Source organism: Zeus faber (assembly GCF_960531495.2).
Source record: "Zeus faber genome assembly, chromosome: 7".
Classification (NCBI taxonomy): Eukaryota; Metazoa; Chordata; class Actinopteri; order Zeiformes; family Zeidae; genus Zeus; species Zeus faber.
The window spans coordinates 5,775,714-5,798,754 of record NC_137203.1 but is presented as its reverse complement, the minus strand read 5'-3'; the positions used below and the strand labels follow the sequence as shown (position 1 = coordinate 5,798,754).

Genomic DNA, 23,041 nt, shown 5'->3' with positions numbered 1-23,041 from the left:
CAAAGTAAATGAGCAGTGATTGATTCCCTCAATTCAAGGTGTGCTTCAGTTTGCGTCATTCTTTTCTGTCCGGCGTCACGAGGTTGACCGCTTGTGTTCTGTTCCCGCTGCAGATGTGGACATCCTCCAGCAGCTGGGGCTGTCCGGACGCAGAGCCGCGGGGTCGTCCTCCCGCCCCGTCCCCAGCGGCGTCATCCCTTTCAAGTCCGGAGCTATCCTCACGCAGAGGGCGCGGGTCCATGTGCCCCTGCGCTCGGTTTTGCTGGCGTCCTACACCTCCACTAATCTCTCCATGATCCTCAGCCTGTCGGCGCACCGCGTCAACAGCGCCTTTCTCTTCTCCGTCCTGTCGAAGAAGAAGAAACTTCAGCTCGGGGTGCAGTTGACGCCAGGGAAAGTCCTGGTGCATGTGGGACAGAAGAACTCTGTGAGCTTTGACTATAACGTCCATGATGGCCACTGGCACAGCCTGGCCTTGGATATCCAAGGAGATCGGGTATTTTTTTACTCTTCTTGTGGAAAGCAAACTGTGCATGCTGATTTGCATTCTAGGCAAGGGGAGATCTTGGATCCGGAGGGTTCTTTCCTTCTGGGCAAGATGAACCAGAACTCGGTGCCCTTCGAAGGTGCCATTTGTCAGTTTGACATTTATCCTTCTGCCAAGGCAGCTCATAACTATTGTGATTACATTAAGAAACATTGCAGAGAGGCTGATACGTATCGGCCCGTGTTTCCACCCCTACTACCTCTGTTTCCCATGGACCCAAATATTACTATCACTCAAATGCCTCCATTGCTGTTGACGGAACTAAGAAAAAAGTCCTTTAAACCCAGTTCGGCCTCGACTGAGCAACAGCGAAGGACTACGGTTATTGTCCCAACTAAAAGCTCGCCGGTGCCGAATAAAACGTATTTGTACCCGACCTCTGCTACCCCAAAGCCTGGGACCGCGTCTCCTCCCGTACGCTCGGGTTTGGATCGGCCACTTAGATTTGTTACTCATACTGTCACTGCATCACTTCGGACCAATGCAACGCCAGCAAACCCCACGCCAACATTGCACGGTACGACGGCCAGGAACATGGCAGAAGGAGATACTAAGAACCAGAAGCCTTCTGCGAACAGCATACCTTCACCTGCCTCTGCTAAGCCACCAAAGATTAAACCAAATCCACAGACCACTGCTGCCGCCAAAACAGGATCTTCTTCAAACACCTACCTTCCTCAGAAGAAGCAGCCGACTACAATAGCCCCAAAGAAACCTGAGCCAAAAGTGACCAGCGTGCAGGATGTCAAACCCACCTCGCTTGCCCCCATCACTCCAGCTGCAACAGATGGCTTCCAAACATTTGACTTGGAACCTACCCAATTCTCTCTGCTGGCTGGACCACCTGGACTAAAGGGAGAACCAGGACCGGCGGTGAGTATTTGCCTTTAAAAAACATATCACAAAGTTTGTGTGAGTGCAGATTAATTACAGTCCTTGAGTACAATGATCACCATGTTTGTGGATTCACTGCAATTACCAAATTACTGCCTGTGTAAATGAGGTGATGCACTTCATGCATTCATTGTTCTGTTCATGAATACTTAGTTAACTGACATCACTTTCACATCTTTAGCTCATCAGTGCCACATCTCTGCTTGAGGCCATTTTGGTTTTATTTTAATCCCTTGTTGGCTTGTGATGTTGCACAAGTATAACAGCTGGCGGTTAAATTGCAGATTTCACCCACTTTGAAAGCCCAACACATGAAGCTCCTCCACGGCCTGCTCAGCACAGCATCACTGAAGGCTTTTTTTTTTTTTTTGTTATAGCTCACCATGGACCATAGTTGTGTTATGGGACCGCAATGTTCCGTCTCGTACAAAATATTTCCACCTAGTGTTAAAAAACAAAAGCAAAACAGACCTACCATTTGTTTCTGATTCTTGTGAGATTTCCTATTCAGCAGCGTGGATAGTTCAGCGTGGATAAGCCGTCAGGCTGGTAGTTTTAGCCTTTGCCAGCTGCCATTTGTCTGAGGGAAGGGGTTGGCAGTTCAGTGTCAGATTCCTCTGAGACACTGTGTGACTGTAACAAGAATGCATGTCTTTAAAAAAAAACAAAAAACAGGTCAACGTCTGCAATGAACGGCCACTGAATAATCACCCATATACTCTGGCCAGCCAGCCAAAGCATCTGCTAATTCGTCCCATTATTCAGACCGTTATCGTGCCTTGTGTTTCCTCGGTGGGAGTTATAGCATGCTTTATCATACAATGAATGTGCGTCTGGAAATTCTTGAAATGAATGTCTTCTTATAAATATACTTTATGGTTGCAGAGTTGAATTTGATTAGAATTTACGACACATTAAAACCGTCAAACGGCCCTCAAAACCATGATAAGTTTGCTTGTTGAGCCTGCGACAGTCCACTGGAAGTCCATAGCGCGGACATGGCGTATCCAACGTTAGAATATCATGTATGTGGTCCAGATGGTGAGCGTCAGGGGCGCATGCCTGCTATTAAACATGAGGCCGAAATTAATAAGGCATCTCCATATACCCAAGTAGAATTTCAAGATAGTTATGCATTTTTACCCTTTACTATAAACTAAAAAATGAATCATTTTTATGGTTCCTGCAGGCGTTCTTAATTTGGTGGACACAATGGATAATACGGGGAACCTTGCCCACATTTTCCATTGATGCAATTAACCGGCCAAGAGATTTATCTGGGGATTTTCAACTGAAGGAATCAGGTTAAATAAGACATGATCCTCCTGCTTAAGCATAATGTGTTTCTGCAATGTGGCTCAGGCCGTTTTTTATCACCTGCCTGATGCCATATAACTGAGGGTTAAAATAACCATTAGGTGCATGTGATGATAAAGACTTGGTTGTGGTTTGAGTGTGATTCAATTAAAAAATTGAGCCTTGATGGGTTTTGCCGGCGCCGGCGTGCTTTGAAGTCAGTCTTAACTCCCCTCTCGCAGGGCGGTGGAAAATGAATTATTAATAGGTTGTTTACACGACGGTCACATGTTTGAAGGTCCGTACAGAAGACCTAGAATCGAGATGATGATGATGAACCACTCCTCTGAAGAGAAGGTTATATATTACACGGTTGTGGGAATATTACTGCCAAGGGGTTGGAGGTCATTTCAGGACGCGGGTCTTCCAGGGACATCTCAGGGTTTCCCTGCCTTCACAACCCGAGGAATTCCTATAAGTGACACTTATTCAAAACAGTCGATCATAAATCTGCAATAGCTGCGATCCATTGGCAAAATTTATTCCGAACTTACAGTATCCCATTGATGTACTTTCTATTCGGTCGATTACCCAATTCCAGTTTGCTGTAGTTACAGATTTGATTTTCATGTCAAGTCATGGAAAACCCCAAAATCAATTCAAAGCATTTCATTCAAAACCACCGTTAGTCACACAGACCGCGCAACTCATTAGATCTGACCTTTTTTCTGAGCTTTTTTTTTTTTTTTTTTTTTTTTTTTTTACGAGTTACGTGTGTGAAGTTGTCTCTAGAAATGGAACGAGCCGCTGCCCCGCGATGAATGTGATTGGCTGTGGTTGGAACGCTCCGGCGTGGTGAGTCAGCCCTGCAGTCAGCACGCTGTAGTGGTTATGGACGGGGGGAGGCGGGGGGACCGGCCGGGGCCGCGCTGGCTCCGCACGCCGCCCAGCGTCCCGCCGACCGTGGAGCCAGTAATGGAGTTGGGATAAAAAAGCACAGCGGAGGAGCCGGCGGGAAGCTTCTCCCGCGGCTCGTTCCGGTCCCTGAGCTTGTGCTCGGTGTTGAATTGATACTGATGTTATCATTTGCCGTCTGTCAGCGCCGTTAGTCCGTCTCTACATTATACTGGACTATTACCGTGATGCACAGTTCTGAACTGGGATATGGATCACGAAAATGGAAATGTATTTCTCACTATATGGAGTCTGGAATGCTATACTTCAGAGCACAGACTTATAGATCATATTTAGAATGAACGTGTAGTCAGTGTAATGAACCACGGTTGGATTATTTACCATGGGATTTTAAATTCACAATATATTAATATCGTGTCAAATTCAACCCATCCATCCATGATTAGATAGATAGATGGATGGATTGATGGATAGATAGATAGATAGACAGATAGATAGATCGATAGATAGATAGATAGATAGATAGATAGATAGATAGATAGATAGATAGATAGATAGATAGATAGATAGATTGATAACAACTACAGCGTTCCTTGTCCCTCTACTTGATCCTTTACACTTTCAATCTTTTGCTTCCAGGGACTTCAGGGGCCTCCTGGGAAGCCAGGGCAGCCAGGGAAACGGGGCCCCCGGGTAAGAGAAGATACCTTCCAACTGTTTTTTTTGTTTGTTTTTTTTGTTTTCAATCTCCGTTGATTTCTGAAAAATGGACCTGTCTGTGCATCCCGGCCCAGCTGCGTCCTCCAACACCAACATTTTGTGATAACACTATTAGCGATGGACCTCTTTGTGCGTTTTGATTTTGATCGAGTATTTGAAAACATCCTCTGATTGTTTTGCATTACTCAACCTGAGTCGAGTTTTCCTTGGCCTGGAGTCCGATCCAAGCTATTCTTATCCCCTGCCAAGGTCCGTTTCTGGGGGATACGGTTCAGAAGATAGCCGTCAATTTGTTTGATTTTGCAAATGTGACTTTAACTCGAAATATTGAAAAAATCAGAATCAGAATCTCGTTATTCGGCCGAGTACATTTCATGGATGAGGAACTTGGCGTAGGGAATATTGTCAATAGACAACTGGTGGAAAAACCACAACAATCTTAAAACAATACGGCGAAAATTGCCAAATACCGTATCTCCTGAAATATAAACAGGTAGTCAAATACAAACCTAATAAATGCACGGTCTACACGAACAAATACAAGCCCGCCTCAAATACGGACCAGGGAAAATACTGATCGGACAAAGGAAATAAAAACAGTGTGTTTTTATTGTAGATGTATTTCATTTACTCCATTTTGTACTGCTCTCGCACTCCAGCAAGCCAGCAAGCAGGAAGTGGTGCGTTCAAGGCGAACCTGGAAAACTGTAATTCCCCCCATTGGCTACCACCACAAGTGTGACTTTTAGGGTAGCTACCAGCTATCTTTTTTCACCATACAAGTGTTGGCATGGCATGGCACCAAGATGGAAGTTTGATTTAAAGTTCATACTAAAATATGATCAAATATACTTATTAAACACAGGGAATTTGATCTTAAAGCCTGCCTCTAATATAAGCCTGCTTCCAATAAAGGCCTGATACCCTCTGCAGTTGAGGTAAATAAAGGCAACTCGGTCTCTATATGAGGAAATGGGTTATGTATATATAAATATAAATATAAGAAAGATATAAAGGGGGTTAGTGAATCTTGACCCGTCGTCAACTGTCGTCTTGAAATGCAACAGCGGCGCGTGCGCTCCCCCCAAAAAAGACCCTCCTCTCGGTTCGGCAAAGGGCAGCCGCGCCTGAATGGGAGCCTCCTCCTACGTTACGTCCATGAATGCTCCCAGTGTGTCACTCTTCCAGACTGACTCCTCTGTTGCTTGGCCGCCTCTCCTTTCGGGGCTCGCTAACCCACTGCGACTGCAACCTTTTTGGGCTGTTTTCTTTGACGGAAAGCAAACCGTGCACAGTGCAGGTGTTATTTTTAAATTGGTGTTTTCAAAAAGGCGAGGAAGGGAGGCCGGCCCACGGTTGTCTTTTTTTATTTTTTATTTTTTTTCCTCTCTCCTCGGACGGTTGTTTACCTTTCATTCATTCTAAAACCCTATTATATTAAGGCCTCGATTTAAAGCTGTTTGCTCTTTGAACTGTGGGATAAAGGGATTCTTTATCCCGCTTCCTATTGAAACGCCTTTCACGGGGCGAGCTGATGGAGCTAGTATCGAAACTTTCGCCTCAGAACTAATTCGAATTTATCATGAGGGCCATCCGGAACCAAAAAACAAACAAAACAGCACGGTTGAGGAGACAACCCATTCATTTTACGAGATCCTACCGAGAGTACTTCAGCCCCAGAAGGTTGGGTGTGTGTATGTGTGTGTGTGCGCGCGTGCTTGCGTGCGGGTTTGTGTGCGCGCACGCTCGAGCTACCTGCCGCAGCCCGTGAGACTGTGCCCTGTGGTCAGGCCTCACAGGGGCGAGCTGTGGGAACCCAATCTCTTTAAACAAGGAAGAAAGGGGGCTTTGTCCCCGTCTTATTAAAGGCATTTAAGACCTTGTCTGGGTCCCGGCGGCTCCCTCCCGCAGCACTGCACCTCTATGGGCTTCATTCATGCTGCAGCTCCTGAGCCTCAAGGTGGAGCAGGGCTCTCTCTTTTTGGACTGCACCAAAAAACCAAATGGGAATTTTCCAGGATTGTTTGTATTAAAAAAAAAAAAATAAAAAAAAAAAAGAGAGAGAAAGAGAAAGAGAAAGAACGGGGAAAACTCAGCGCTCCACACATGGTCGACAGAACGGTTTCAGGTGTTCAGATGGGACCCTGGCCCTGGAGTAGGAAAGTTAAAACATTAGCAATAAACGTGGTATTTTGACGGTTACCTTTACGACGCCCGCCCCCTGTCTCTATTAATTCACGTTTTTTATATTTGATTCCTGATTTTTTTGGAGTCGGGGAAAAATGTTAAGTGTAGTGGATGTTTGAAACTAAACTTACAGACAGACACAGGGTTAAAAGAGCATACTCAATTGCAGTGGAAAATACTGTGAGTTGAAGTTTGCATGTTAAAGACTGGCTCATGTTCTTGCTCTTTAAATGTACTTAAAGTACCTTTAAACATATTTAAATTCATTTAGTTTTCAGATAAGAGCCTATTATACCCCATAAAGTATTACTGTGGCTGTTTTTCTGCGGATGATGCTCATGCAGATCCTGATTACATCTAACAATAAAATAATCTGAAATACTTGTCATATATATACATACATATCAATTCAGATGTTTTTTTTTTATGGCTAAAGTATAGATATTTGCTTTGAAGTGTAGTGGAAAGGTAAAATTGAAATTCCCAGAAAACCAAATGGAGTAAGTGCAGATGACTGAAAAATTTACCGAAGTACCACGCAAAGTATTTCTACTTAGTCACTTTTCCAGCACTTTAAAGTCCCCCGAGCTCAATGGACCCAGTTACATTGGCACTGAGAAGCCCTGTCCACCAGGCTGGATAACAGATGTAAACACTGCACCTCGACAACTACTCAGACAGCACTTACATCATTCTACCGTCCAAAATTCATCTCAGACAAGGAGGAATGAAGGCGTGGGGAGATACGAGAGGGGACCCACCGCCGCCAGCGGCCGCGCCCGGTCGATGCGTACGCCCACGCCGCCATCCATCACTACGCACCTAAAGGGCGGCCCCACCGCCGGCCCGGACCCCGCGGCCCTAGCGCCGGCCCCTAGATGAGGGGTGAGAGGTGTCGCGTTCCGCCCAGCGCCGTCCTTCCCTGGCCGCCGCCATCTTTCATGTCCCCCGGGGGGGGCCCCGTCCTGGAGGACCGGAGGGGGTTGGTTTTTTCTTTTGTCTTTTTTTTTGACTCCGTCGGCGGCGGAGGCGGATCAAAGAGCGCTCCGTGCACGGAGACTGCCTCGCGCTCGCATTCTGGAGCGGGATCTGGAGCATTATCGTAATTAGCCGAAGAAATGGTTCACGCTGTATCGTTAAATGAAATAAGGTGGCTTTGAAGCCCCCTCCCCCCGAGCCCAGCGGGCCGAGGTTACGTCGGCGTTGATTGATTCCTGCTCTGCCGGGAAACTTCATTTGTTTGTTTCATAACGCCGCGGAAACGGGCAGAGGGGTGAATCGCCGCACAGGCGTCGGTGACGGATCAAAGCTCCGGGCCTGAGGTTTTGTTTGGCCCCTCACCAGCCTTCCTACCAGGCCCCGCTCTCTCCCTGTGCTCTAATTCCTCCCCGGCGTGCGGACAGAGGGGGGAACCGGGCGCGGAGGAGCTTCCATCCGTCCATCCGTCCGTCCATCCATCCAGCCATCCAGCCATCATCCATCCATCCGTCCATCCATCCATCCGTCCATCCATCCCTGGGCCCGACAGTAACCTTTGCCCAGTTGCCCAAGGAAAATGAGTTTTCCTGGGGCATTGATTTGCTCTGTCCAAAATGGTGAAACAAGTGGAAATATTGAAATATGGAATAACATTTAACAGGATCATTATCGCCCAATTATAAAATGATTACCATTTGGCAGCTGTTTTGGCGGCCTTGGCAACCACTTGGCAACTGACGCATGGTTGCTGACATTGCAACCACTTCTAAAAGTGTTGGCCCCCGCATCCATCTATCCATCCATCCATCCATCCATCCATCATCCATCCATCCATCCATCCATCCATCCATCCACCCATCCATCCATTCACCTATCCATCCATCTATCCATCCATCCATCCATTTACCCATCCACCTATTCATCCATCCATCCATTTACCCATCCACCTATTCATCCATCATCCATCCATCCACCCATTCATCCATCCATTCACCCACCCATCCATCCATCTCTCACTCCCTCCCACCCTCCCTCCCTCCATCCCTCCATCCATCTATCTATACATCCATCCCCCAATCCCTCCATCACCCTATCCATCCATCCATCCATCCATCCATCCACTAAACCATCCATCCATCGTCTTTGCCCACTTAACCCGTGCAAATAAAGTAAAACCCAGGCAGCATTTTATTTGCAGATCATTAACAGGACCAAGCTGAACTCTAACCAGTAGCGTGGTGTGGTGTGTGGCCTATGAAGGTGTTAGAATGTCTGTTTCCAGCTTAATGGTCTGTAAAAATACGGTAGCACTCCACGGGCCACCCCCATAAAACTCTGTGGCCCTCATCGTAAACCTGGCTACGGTTCTGCCCCCACCCAGCTGCCCATCAGCACAGGGCTGCAGGTGTGTGTGTGTGTGTGTGCGTGTGTGTGTGTGTGCGTGTGCGTGTGCGTGCGTGCGTGTGCGTGCACTCTAGTAGATCTAGATCTAATTTCTTGTCAGAACCTCTTCAGTGCATGAAGGATGGCCATTCTTCTTCCTCACCCACACAGAGAGAGAGAGAGAGAGAGGGAGAGAGATGGATTAAATGAGTCATTCTCCCCATCATGGCTGTCTCCGTGGGGAGAACATCCACCCACCTCCCCACCCGCAGCACGTCTCTACTGTACCTTTTCCACCGCCAGAGCTCTCCTCTGTCTCTTTCACTCTGTTGCTTCTCTCTCTCTCTCTCTCTCTGTTCTTTGCTCACTCTCTCACTCTGCTCCCCCCTCCGCTTCCCATCCGGAGATAATGACTTCCATACGTTTTAATATCCAGCTGATGCGAACGCAGGGAGATGGAGGAAAGAGGAGGAGGAGCAGGAGGAGCAGGAGGAGGAGAGGAGGAGAGCAGGAGGTGGAGGAGGAGAGGAGGAAGAGGGGGAGGAGGAGGAGGAGGAGGTCTGTAGATGAGCTTCTGGTAAGTGTCTCCACATGTCCAGGGGTGAGAAAGGCCTTCCCCCGTTTGGGAGCAGGGAGCCGCTCGCTCCGTCTCGGGCGATACCTCCGCTCAGGTAACAAGAACGCGGATAAATAACGGCGACGGGGACGGGCAGAATTACCCGACCGCACACCTACACCTCCGGGCCTCCTCCGCCCGTTCCACTCAGCGTTAATCTCCGAGGACTCGCCTCCCGCCACAGGGAAGGCGGTGCTTGTGATCTAGCTGTGGAAAACCCCGGAGGGACTCGGAAGGAGGGGTTTGGAGATGGGGAGGCCTTCCCGCCGGGACCCCTTTGCACGCTTTTTAATGCCTCAAATTGGACCCGCGCAGATTTTCCGCGCTCGGCGTCTGGAAGCCGCCCCCTGGCGAGCGCCGGTGGATGAGGTCTCGGCGCTGGATGCCTGCAGAAAGTTGCGGCTTTATTTTTCCAAACGAATCCTCCTTTTGCAGTTCTTGCTGGATTTATGGTCCCTTCAAAGCCAACGAATTGATCCCATCTCGGCGGCGCCGAGTCCTTCATGTCTGCCCACCTGGACCTGACGCACGAGGCTAGACCTTTGACGAAAACCTTTGGCGCGGATAACTCAATGGATTACACGCGAGCACATCATCTGTTACACTTACCTGCAGTTTGTGGCACGAGGAGAACGCAGAGGCGCGGCGTGATGGATGTGTGGCCTTCACTTCGCGGGGACCCCTGAAAAGCCGAGGGAAGAGTGTAGGCACGGGGAAAATCACATCCATATGTCATAGCTTGGACAGGCGGGCGGACAGGCGAGGCAATCAGCAGACATATGGCTCGCAGAGCGCCTGCACACAAACAGACAGGGACCTCAGAGCACCCCTGACCTGTCCCCGGCGGCCTGCGGGGAGCGGGGGCCGGTAGGCGGGGTCCTCCGCCTTTCAGACGCCTCGCTTTGAGCGGGTCGAGTCATCCCCGTGATCTTCGGCAAACTCACCCTCCCTGTGAACCCTCCGGCGAACTCCGGCGTCCGCCCACAGGAGAGAGCTCCAGCGCTAGGGAGGAGGTGGCGGATGTTTCTACACCGGAGGATTTAGGGGAAGGCGGCCCAAGAGCCTTCGTCCTCCACCAACGATGTGGAGTTGATGAAGAGACTTAAATGCAACTTTTTTTTTCTCAAACTTTGCCTTTATTTGTGATTTGTGTACTATTTTGGGATACTATGCACTAATAGCTCCTCTGTGGCCCGTGGTTTCAACCAGTTTGGCCAACAATGGTTTTAGGGTGCCGTCAAAAAGTGCGTCGAATGTGAACTTTAAAGAACTTTTGTAGAGTAACTGGCCGTAAACTACTGTAAACGTCTATTCAAACCTTTTTTTTCCTCTAACCTTGAATATAATTAGAAATTCACGAGCTCACGGGCGCCCCCCCCCTTCTCGACCCCAGCGTAACGTCTCGCTTTTGCCTCGGCCGCTTTAATGAGCCGGTTCATCTTGTCTGCTGTTCGTCCTCTTTGATGGCGCTGTATCTGTGTTTTTTTCCAGGGGCCTCCCGGTCCACATGGAAACCCCGGGCGCCCCGGACCTCCTGGAATGAAGGTACAGCAATAACAAAACAAAGAGCGTTCTTCTTCCCAAACGGCACCTATCTCTGCGGAAAATGAGCCCCGCTGCTTCCTCGCACCTTGTTTTGATCCCCCAGCCCTTAGAACGTAGGATGGGAATAATGAGTGGCTGCAGGAGGAGGAGGAGGAGGAGGAGGTGGAGGAGGAGGAGGGGGTGGAGGAGGAGGACGGGGTGGAGGAGGTGGTAAATCAGCGGACGGCTCATAACGCGGGCCGGGGGGGCGAGGGGAGGCTTGCGTCATGTTGTTTTTCTTTCCAGGTTCTTGTTAAATTACATCATGTTTGTTTCACCTTCAGGGCTGAGGTTTAAATGCTCCAAATACAGTGAATAATAAAATTTTTCATGACGCTTCAATCGGAATTTAGTTTAATTTAATTTAATTTAATTTAATTTAGTGTAATTTAATTTAATTACATTTAATTAAATTTAATTGGATTCGATTTGATTTGGTTCAGCGTTCTCTCAGTGCTGTTTCTAAACATTTATTTTTCATGATTATAATATTTTTGCTTTTGACAAAGAAATCTCGACTGTGAGCGCGACAACCAAACAACTGAGTCGAGGAGGTCCCCAAACCGTCTGCGTCTGCGTCTATGGAAAGTAGCTCTCCCGCGCCTCCATACGCAATCCTTATGAACACATTCAATTTAAACATCTTCCCCCCCGATCCCTGACGGACAAGGAGGTAATTGATACCATGCGTTGGCCTGCGATGGCGACCAGGGAGAAAGCGCAACCCTCGCATTGTACATCTGTGTTGTCTGGAGCCCGACCAGAGGGCCCCGTGCGCGGCGTCCTCACATAGCAGCGTGCGCGGCCTGGCACGGGGCCCTCTGGTGAGGAAAACACAGAAAAACAAAAACAAACAGCTCGGTAAAAATAGATTCCTCCCCGCTCGGATCACTTGGGCAAGGTTCCGTCTCGAATGAGAGGCCGGAGTTTACGCCGACGTTTGCGAGCGGGATCGGGGACGCAAGCACGAGGGGAAAAAAAACCCACGGGTTTTGTGATTTAAATAACCCCATAATATACCAATAAGGTAATTATCCCGTTGTTTATGTGTATGAAAGACTCCACTGTTTCCAGTGCCCTGCATTACTAGGCCTAAGCTTTCCTAATATACCATTGAGTAAAGAATAAATATGCCATTGTTGAATGTACCCACATAGTGCTGGTGTATATGTTCCCAGCCTGTGACGCTGTGTAACTCACGTCCTGGAATTTAAACACGTTTCCTGGAGGTAATGATGATAAATGACATCAAAATAATGTTCCTTTCCTCTCCAGACCCTGGCTTTGAGAGCGGGAAAACCCGGCGAAGCCTCTAAGTAGCTGCGCGCGCGTGCAGCCTGCGCGGCGGAGCAGGCGGGCGCTGGTGTGGGGTCGTGCGCTCGCAGAAAGCACCGTCATCGCTTTGAACAGCTGCGGTTGGAGCCCAAACGTTGAGACAACCGGCCGCTCGGGTCGGCGTGTATGTATCTCTTGGCCCGGGCGGCTCTCGTCAGCAGGAAATGGACAAAAAATACAAATTTTTTTTTTTTTCTCGTTTTTTTTTTTTTGCCTGTTAGAGCCCCGAGCCCCGTAAAAAGAATACATATTCTTTCGAGGGCCAGCGAACTTTGAAAAAAATAGGGTTGATTTTTTTTTTCCTCCTTTCCTGAGAGAAGGTCTGTTCGCCGCTGGATCGCACCGCGCCGACTCACAATGCAGGCCTTTGTCTCGGCCCGGGCCAAAACCGTATTCTTTGGTAAACGGATTGTGTCGGGAGTCGCACAGGCCCCCGCGGAATCACGGAGAAATCTGTTGATAATAGTTTACTGGCGCGTGTTTAATCCGAGCACATCTCCCCCCCTGGGAGCGGGCCCCGGACGACGCTCCAACGCGCCGATCCATCAAAACCCCCAGAGCTCTCCGCGCACAATGAGCCTCCCAGCCAGGGCCGGGAGAGCGACCGTCTGCTCCCCCGGATGAGGTATTCCCTCGTCGCGTCCAGATGTTTGGCGGATTTTTCCCGCGGACGGACCCCGAGGCTGCGCCGACGATGCGCTCTGAGCCGGAGGGGACGGCGACCCACAATGCAGCGCGGCGTCCGACAGCGTTCCTTTCCACCGCTGCCCCGAAAAGGGAGAAGAATGCGCCCGGCCGCTCGCTGTAAACCGAGACGGCGGAGGGCATAAATGGACTGCGCTCTAGTGTAAATACCGTTTGGACGGCTCGGGGTGAACTCCCTCCCTCGCGGCGCGTATCCCAAACACACACACGCACACACGCAAGGCTTTTTGGGCGGAATGGGATCGTTTCCGACGGCGGGGCGAACGCTGAGGCATGTCTTTTGAATGCGCCTTTTGGGAGCGGCGGCTGGGGGCGCGGCGTGTTGACGTCGGGATCCCGTTCCCAAAACGTCTCTGACACTTTCCGGAGTGGATGGTGTAAATCCTGGCTGATGACTCTCGAGAAGCTCAAGATCGAACACGATTCCGTCTTGTCCCGTGATTTATGGTTTCGGCAAATTCTGTCTGTCTGTCTCTCTGTCTGTCTGTCTGTCTGTCTGTCTGGCTATCTGTCTGGCTGTCTGACTGTCTCTCTCTCATTTTGGCAACACGGACGTCAGCGGTATGCACAGGTGTACATAATACAAAGAGCAATTTCATGGCAATTTACCAATTTTTGTTCAATTTTTTCCCCATTTTGTCCCTGTTTGACCTGCACACAAACATGAAATATGAAAAATTTTAAAAAGTTTTTATAAGAAAATTGACAAAAAAAAAAAAAAAAGCAAAAACCTGTTTTTTCCTCATGGGACGTCGAGTAGATTGATGAGGGGGATTTTTTTTCAAATCCATTTCAGATTAAGGCTGTAACATAACCCCAACGTGGAAAAAGTGACGGGGTGCGAATCCCTTCCCGACGCACTCTAGACGATCTTACAGTAAATGGCCGTAGAGATGAACGGGAGGGACGTTCATTCCGCTGAAAAGCGGCGACATCGCCAATGATTTTGTGAAATTGGCCGTATCGTCCCCGCAGTGAATGCGTTCTGCCGCGAGGAAAAACTGAATAACTGTCTCCACTGTGTTTTTCAAGGGACAAAAGGGAGACCCTGGACTCTCGCCCGGCCGAGCCCCAAAGGGACTTAAAGTGAGTTTGGTCCCATCCCGTTACCATCAGTGTTCACGCACAGAGTTCCGGAGGATTTGGGATTTTTAATATGGACGTTGTTCATGTGTTTTTTTTCCCAGGGAGAGCCTGGTTTAATGGGGCCCCCTGGAGTGCCCGGCCAAGATGGACGAAAGGTAGGAAATGAGTTTGGCTGAAATCCAAATCATGAAATTTGTGTGTAGTCATGTGTGGGAACAGGGAAATATGTGTGTGTGTGCGTGTGTGTGTGTGTGTGCGTCAGTAGGAGACACACACACACACACACACACATGTACACACAAGTACAGTACATACAGATGAGGGCTTGGCTGAAGGCCTGGACGTGTGCACCGTACGGGTGATGAGTATATCACAGCCCACATCCTCAGCCGCCCTCCCCCCCACCTGTGGAAGTACGGCGTTCGGGGGGGGGTCCCGGCCAAACGCTGCGTCCGACCACGTTTTTCGGGGGGCCCGGCTCGGGCGGCGGCCGAGCGTAGCGCACGCATTGCGGTGCCGCACCTGGACCCGGCGCTCCCGCTCTGCGCTGCTCCAAGCCGCTGACAGGCCCGGAACGGCTGCGCCGTTAAATCAGGGCTGTTGGCCGGAGGAGACGGAGCGCAGCGTTGGGGTCCGCGTGGGCGGAGCTTGCCTCGTTGTTCTCTGGTGAAATGTTATTTCAGCCCGACCCCCCCCCCCCCCCGCCCACCCCTCTTCCCACTCCTTCTTTAATCGCTGTTCCTCACTAAAAGAAAAAAAAAGAAAGTAGGACATGTTTTTGAATGTGGGTTAATGCCGCTCCTCAGGTCTGTTTATTCAGGCTGTTTGAGTTATTTACAGCCCGGGTCATTACGGACGAGGTGGGGTGGGATCATCTCGCTGTGTGGCCCCCTGCGCTCCTCATCCTTGGCCTCGGCCCAGAACATTCTACTCCACTCACCGTAATTACACGTCTTCGGCGGGACAGACGCCGCGGCATTCTTTTGAAATGCATGGCGGGCGTCGCGTGCGTCTGATCCGCGCGGGGGCGAGGAAGGATCCTGACTTACCGGGGCTCCCCGTGATGGCGGGCGTCTGGGTGGGGTTTGGGGGCGGGGGTGGGCTGAATGTGGCAGCAGCTCCTGTTTAGAAGAGGAAGAAGCAATAAAAGGTGCCGGGAGAGTGAAAGTTCCTCGGATGCTGCCCCCCTCCTCCGATCATGCCGTTAGGTTTTTAAGCCCGATCCATCACGCTGCCTGCCGTCAGCCGCCGAGGAGGGATTGTAAAAGCGCTGTAAGTACAGTTAAAGGTCAGTGGAAGGCCAAGCAATTACATGCTGCGAGAATGTTAATTTGGAAATGACTGTCGTAAAATGACAAATGTTATTTTTCTCTTTTAGACGCACGCGCATACACACATGCATGCACACACACGCACACACACACACACACACACACACACACACACACACACACACACACACACACACACACACACACACACACACACATATGCATGCACACACACACACACACACACACACACACACACATGCACCCACACATGCACACACACATGCATGCACATACACACACACGCACGCGGACACTCCCACTACCTTCATTTCGGCTCCTTATGTATTAGCGCAATAACGCCTTGGCTGCGGCTATAACAATCTATTACGCAACCGGAGGGGGCCGACAGCGGGAAGCCATCTGGTGCAGTCAAGGTTCCTGTGATTCCCGTAGTAACGGGGGACTTTCTCCACTTTTTTGGAGAAAGGAGGAGGAACGCCGCCCCTGAGTCATGGAAAGTGGAGTCATGGGAAAAGCTGATATTCCTCCAGCTGGATTATGGTAATTGCGGATCCTCGCTGGGCACCGACAAACGCACTGACAGAGGTTAAGTGGTAGTAATATATCTCTCTTCCCGTCCAGAACGATAAAAAAAATTTTTTTTTGCGGTTGACATGATTACGTTTTAGGGGAAAACAAAATTCTTGGAGCTTTATTGGTTACAACACCGCTCCGTTTACAACCGCTTTGGCCACCAGAAAGTCAAAGGTCAGTTTTCCCCGCGTTCCGTGAGCTTGCACAGGGTGAGAGGAGTCGCGGTTACACTGTACGGCGTCTCCAAAGCTGAGTTATGTAACATCTCTCGTCCTCACAACGAGTGAAAACAAGTCCATGCTAAGCTGTTTTATATGCTGCTGCTGGGGGGTTGCCAGGTTTTCACCGCAACGCGACTCCCCCCTCCCCCGTGAGTGATCAGCACGGCTCGACCCTGTCGGATTGGTGTTATTCGCTTGACACGGCTTGCGTTCGATCCGGTGAAATCACCCACGGCGCTTATTTATACGTTCACTGATTTGTTTGCTGTTGTTTAATTTTCCAAAACAACGGCACCGGCGCACCGGTTAACACGGGACTCGTGGGCCCGGGTGACCGGCCTGCAAAGATGCAGCGTGCATCCAGTTAAAGAAAGCTCAGCGATCCTCCTCCTTGCTGGAGAGAAGCCGCCGGGCGCCTCATTGTTTGCAGCTGTGCTGAGCTCACTTCTTTTCTCTCTTTTTTTTTTTTGGTATTTTTAAAAATTTCTATAAGACAGTGTTAGAAGCCAAGAATCATTACAAAGCATTGTTTCCACCCTCTTTTTTTTTTTTTTTTTTTTTTTGTCCTGAATCTCACTGGTCAGCGTCAGGATCCCAGATCCCAAACTACAGGGTCGCCCCCACCCCCACCGCTCCCAGACCATCCAGCCTGGAACTCCGCAGCCTTCAGGCTTTAAGAGCCCTTCACGTCTCCAGCTCTGGGATTTGTGAGCGGCCTCCTCTGGTCCCGTGCCAGAGAAAGCCTTTCCTCGCCGCCTCGATGTGGGGAGTGTGTGAAGATGTAATGGGAAGGTTACTCTGGAGTCAGTCAGTGTGTGTGTGTGTGTGTGTGTGTGTGTGTGTGTGTGTGTGTGTGTGTGTGTGTGTGTGTGTGTGTGTGTGTGTGTGTGTTCCACGCGTGCGCCTGTGTGGAACTCTGCGGAGACTATTCAACCCCTGGACCAGAGCACACGTCCCGCGGCCAACTGCGATGATGGCACGCTGGCAGAGCGCTCGGGGCCTTTATTGGACCTGCGGCGCGCCAGATTCCCTCCCCCGCTGTCCCTGAACACCGCTAAAACAATCGGAGTTTCACGCCGCCGCATTCCCGACTCCGGTGCTCCGGGAAAAAATGGAAGCTTCCCTTCCGCTGGGAATCTGGGTTTTGTTCTCGCTTCGTTTCATCACAGTGAAATAGAAAACATTTCCAGAGGTCTCGGTCAAACCCCCGGCCTCTGCATCAACAGTTCTTATCGTGCTTATTACCGCTTGCTCAGACGTCACCCGGCGCTGCAGGACGGGGTGAGATCACGGCTTTCGAGATTAGCCTGGACCTCAAACCGAGATGTAACCCACAAAGGTGTGGCCACTGGCCAGTTTTATTGCCGCCCTCGATTAACAGGTCGGTGCTTGTGATGGGAGTGAATGGACCCATCCGGCTGGCAGCTGGCTGGGGGCGGCCGTGCTGAGCGGCTGCTCCTCTAAGTGTTTGTTTACTGTCCACTTCAGATTGGACAATAAGCGACATAAAGCGCCCCCTAAAGGAAGCCATAGAAACTACACCAACACTGCCAAACGTGTTTCCTACTCCACGCGGCTTCTTGGCCTTGCTAGCGGAGGGGTCTGGCAGCAGCGGGCGTTTGGACACCATGCAAACTCAAGTGGAGCCAGTTGGGGGATGTACCTACGTGGGGGGAGGGGGCGGAGCTTGAGTGGTGATTGACAGGTCCCGGGGTGAGGGGAGTATCCTCCCAAACAGAGACTCTGGGCCCGACTGGACCTTGGAAGTCTCAGCGGTCGTGGAGGTATCTGGCGTTCCAGCCCCTGGAACTACATGCATGCGAACAGGAGAGGGTTTTCAAATACCTTCAAACACCGACTCCCTGGGGGAAGCAGTTCGTCGTCGCCAGGTTTAAAGTGTTGCTTATCCAGGAAGAGGGAATGAAACCCCAGCCATTGTTGCTCTTTACCTTTTGGGAAAAGGTATCGATGGTACTTGATGTGATTAAAAACGCATTGCTTTTCAAAGTGGTCCGGCTTGCGGAGAACATTGCCCCCTTGGTGTTGCACCAGACACACACACACACACACACACACACACACACACACACACACACATCTATCCGTTCTGTTCTCTGCAGTACAAGGCCGGCTGGAGGTCCCAGACACATAACTCTGTTCTTCTGTGGCTCTGGCTCTGGTGAACGACTCATGGAGCCCGAAGCCCGTGAACGTTTCCAAAACTGAAACCCGAGTCCTGCTTGTCAGCAGATAAACGGGGCGAGAACCCAGGAATTCTGACGAAACCTCATGATGGGATTTACCGACCGAGGTTTAACCGGCATCACAGTGCGCCGGCGGTGTTGAGTGGGTCGTGTCCCTCAACCTCATCTTCTCACTTATTGCTTTTTAATTGCTTTGTTTAGACTCTCGGACTCGCTCGGGGAATTGGGTTATCCATGGCGTCAATCTCAGCTACAATCTTATCGGGGGGGGCCTCTCAGTGACATTACAGATTGGAGCCTTTGGCCCGCCCGGTTTGTGGTTTCCCGAGCGTCCGGCGTAGGGCGTCGTCGGCGCTCCTGAGCGTCGGCCGGGTCAGACTGCCGGGGCCGGCATCCACGCCACGTCATGGAGGCTTCCCCCTTCTTTGTGTGGGGCTCTGCCGTAAATCACGCCAACACCAAGCGGATCAGGCGGCATTTCTGATAAGGAGATCTCTGTGAACGCGGGCGCGTGTTTACGCCGCTGCCGATATCTGGAAGGAGGCGGACCTGGCAACGGTTTTTAAGAACCCCGGTGGCAGACGTCCACAAGCTGAAAAGATGGAGGCTTGCAGGCAAAGGGGAATGACGGTGGATGTTTTATTAGCGGTGACCGACTATTATCGTTTTCATTTTCATATGTGCGGTCAAACGGTTCCCAGGGTTTCAACAACTCCATTATTCCTGTGCGGAAAAAAAAATGGCAAAAGACTTATTACTGTATCTCCTGAGTTAAGGCTGATTCCATTTTGCACGGCGGCGATTAGTCGCCTTTTTACTCTTCGTAATGAGCCCTTTTAAAGCTTCATCATCCATATCAGCTGTTTAAGTTGTTTTATTTAAACTGCAAAAATTGGATTAGCTGTGACCAGCGTGACTTCATACTTTCCCAGCCGGGACTTGCTGCGCTGTGAAACACATAATTTAACGCACTATTTAACGCCACCTTCCGCCGCGCCGGGATTGCGAAGGTAACGTGAGGTTATGCTGTTTGTCTGGCCGCCAGGGCCCCCGACATCCTCCATTTACATCCTTTTTTGTTCCTCTTCAACAGGGACAGAAGGGTCACGCCGGTCCTGCTGGCCTCCCGGGCGATCAAGTGAGTACAGTTTTCACGTCTTTTCGCGTCGCTCAATATTAAAGTGGTAATCCGTCGGCTGATTCGGCTCCGAAAAGACCTCGTTCCATTTGTTTTGCCGGCGCTTTCTAAGAAGCCATTTAATGCTCCGTATGCTTTCCATTGTTGGTCTGTTGTTCCGTTGTCGTGGGTCCAAACCAACGACTGAATGGAATTCTGGGAGTTGTTGTGTGAGCCATCCACAGACCTCATGGATTACCAAGTTTAATGTGATGACTGTAATGTTCACATTTTATTACTAATAGTATCAACATTTCCCTCACGAGCCCAAATGAATGAAACTTTTTCGTCGGCGGCCCCGGTGCTCTGATCATCTCTGAGTGCTTACGAGCCTTATGAACATTTATTCTTTCAGATACTTCGTTTCCTGTTGTATCCTCCCTAAACCACCCCAACCCCCGTCTAACGCCCTTTTAGGGGAGAGTTTCCCTTTCATCAATAAATAATTGTTTCCCAATGAACACATCTGGGATTATCAAAGAAAGCCGTCTAGACTCCGCTGTCAACATCCAGCCCCCGTAGAAAAACCCAGAGCCAGCTTTTTCATGTCAGGTTAGATAAGATATCTGTGTGTGTGTGTGTGTGTGTGTGTGTGTGTGTGTGTGTGTGTGTGTGTGTGTGTGTGTGTGTGTGCGCGCGCGTGTGCGTGCGTGCGAGAGAGAGAGAGAGAGAGGAAGGGGGGGGGGGGTGAAGCGAGAGATAGATAAGAGAGTAATGGAGGAGAGACTTCTCCCTGTCAGGATTACGTTCGCGTCCGGGGTCAGGGAAGGGGCGTGGCCCTGGCGGGGATACAAGTGGGCCAGCGGTCCCTCCAGGATTCCTCCCCGATAGCGGACGTTATCACCGGGAAGAATGCACCGGGTGGAAGTTGGAGGGGGAGAGGGAGAGAGGGGGAGAGAGAGAGAGAGAGAGAGAGAGCTCGTCCTGCACCTCCTGAGGTTACATTCCTTCCCGCGGAAAATCACCAGAACATACTGAACTGTGATTTTTTCTTTCTTTTGCCACACGTTGTCCCTCGCGTGGCATTTTACCGCCCCCGGGCTTCTTCGTTAGACATTAATATTTCGCCTACCCGCGAGGAAACTTTTAAAAGTACGCAAAGGCCTTGTTTCACGCGTATGTGGAGATCTCCGAAAACGCATTCTGTCCCCCGCCGTTTAACACCAACGGCGTTGTAGAAAATCTCCCCGTCCGAACGACAACACTACTGGCCTGGAGGGCTGACGTCAGCCCCATCCGTGCGGGCGCGGGAGCGGGCGCTCAACGCGGAAGAGCTTCTTTCGAGTTGCCTGCCTCCACTCCGCTCCGCCCGATTGGCTTTCCCCCGGACGTACGGAGTTAAACATTCTGGCGCTGTTTTTGGGTGGTGGGGACGGGGGACGGGGACGGGGGGGGGGGGGGGGGGACTCACTCGCTTCCAGGGCGTTTGGCTGGAGCAGAGCGGCTCCATCGCATCATGAGGAGCTTATTGAAGTGTCAGAGCGCCAGCGGGTGCAGCGACACCGCTGGGGCCAAACAAAGGCTCTTTGTTAAATAAAAGACCTGTTTCTAATGGGTTTACACCGTGCTTTCTTTCCTACCTTCCTTCTTCTTTCTTTCTTTCTTTCTTTCTTTCTTTCTTTGTTTATTTGTTTCTTTCCTTTTTTCTTTTTCTCGCAGTGCACAATTTCATTTCAGGTAGCACCGAGCAAAGCAGTTTTAAAAAAGAAGCCCTATTAGGATTGGACTGTGCTACACTTTCCTTTCTTTATTTTTCTTCCATTCTTTCTTTCTTTCTTTCTTTCTTTCTTTCTTTCTTTCTAAATGCTCAATCTCATACCAGGCTGCATCTTTTGAACCAGAGGTTCACCCTGATATTGTTGCTTTTCCTTCCTGTTTCATGTTTTACCTCCCCCCCCCTTATCTCTCTCCCTCCCTCTCTATCTCTCTCTCTCCACAGGGCGAGAGAGGAGAAGATGGCAGCCCTGGGGCCAAAGGTTATCCTGGCAGGCAGGTGCAGTAAAGCTAGTCTTGCGGTGCTGGTTGGTCAGGGACACACACACACACACACACACACACACACACACACACACACACACGTGGACGGACTGTATTAACTGGCTAACGGCGTGACCTTTTGGACCTTTCCTCTTTGTGAGGAGGCACAGGACACTCTCCTCCGGATTCACTGGAGACCAGATCAGGAGCTACGACACACACATATATATTCACACAAATGCACGTGTACATGAACACACAAACACACATAATGCATGCACAGTGTCTCACATACACACATCCACACACACACACACACAAACTGGTTTACACACACAAGCACCTACTCACACTTAAACTAACATGAATACACACATACAACCACCTACTGTATACACACACACATAAACTAACACGTATAAACATACACAAGCACCAACACACACACACACACACACACACACACACATAAACTAACACGTATACACACATACAAGCACCTACTGTATACACACACATAAACAAACGTGTAAACATGCACAAGCGCCTATAAACACACATAAACTAACACATACACACACAAATGCATGAACACATACACACACTCACACATGCATACTTGAATATATACAAACACATTCATGCATAAGCACACACACACAGGCATACATATCGACACACACACACACACACACACACACACACACACACTAAGATGTCATCGCATTCTAAAATCTGTGGGGAAAGGTGTTTTGTCGCAGTCCTTGCCTGCCGTCCCCGTTCCCTCAACCCGCCGTCCCTCACCTCCGTCAGGAATGAACTCCGTCAGGATCACGGAGGCTCAGGGAAGGGCAGTAAGACGCGGAGTGAAAGGGCTCCGAGCCGAAGGGGGAACGGAGATGAAACACCTGTCGAGGAGAAGCCCCGGTCTAGTCAGGAAATAGAGCGGCTCCGGGTTTTCCACAGCCAGCGCCTGTAAGGAATAATAACTAATGCCGGTCGCCCCCGGTTACAAATGAGCTTCCGCCGCCGCCGCCGTCCCCAAACTCAAAACTGCGCTTCGGTCTGGGTTCTGCTTCAGCGAAGGATGTTTGAGAAGCAAAAAAACAACACGAAACAAAAACTCGGAGAGTTTGGTCTTTTTTGTTTTCTCTCTGCATCTTAAAAGCTGAGTTTCCCCTTCAGCGCGGAGAGTGAGTGGAGAGGGGATGGGGCGGGGACAGCTGGAGCTCCGGCGTTCGACCAAAGTCAGTCCCCGGAGCCGGGGTGTTTTCTGGGCATCTACCGCGCGGTGATGGATCGGGTCCTCGGCGCCCGTTCCAATTTCCCTCCGCACCCGCGCTCCGCC

The 23,041-nt window shown here is 50.2% G+C and overlaps 1 protein-coding gene across 1 annotated transcript in view; it reads left to right on the top strand.

Moving 5' to 3' along the window:
- col27a1b (collagen, type XXVII, alpha 1b) overlaps nucleotides 1–23,041 on the top strand; it is a gene marked incomplete at its 3' end in the record, with an annotated part of 71,688 nt that overhangs the window by 6,308 nt on the left and 42,339 nt on the right. The window contains exons 3-9 of the mRNA XM_080004571.1: nucleotides 114–1,420; nucleotides 4,292–4,345; nucleotides 11,028–11,081; nucleotides 14,193–14,246; nucleotides 14,348–14,401; nucleotides 19,633–19,677; nucleotides 21,656–21,709. Of these exons, the coding sequence (XP_079860697.1) occupies nucleotides 114–1,420; nucleotides 4,292–4,345; nucleotides 11,028–11,081; nucleotides 14,193–14,246; nucleotides 14,348–14,401; nucleotides 19,633–19,677; nucleotides 21,656–21,709 (1,622 nt within the window). The remainder of the gene's footprint in view (nucleotides 1–113; nucleotides 1,421–4,291; nucleotides 4,346–11,027; nucleotides 11,082–14,192; nucleotides 14,247–14,347; nucleotides 14,402–19,632; nucleotides 19,678–21,655; nucleotides 21,710–23,041) is intronic.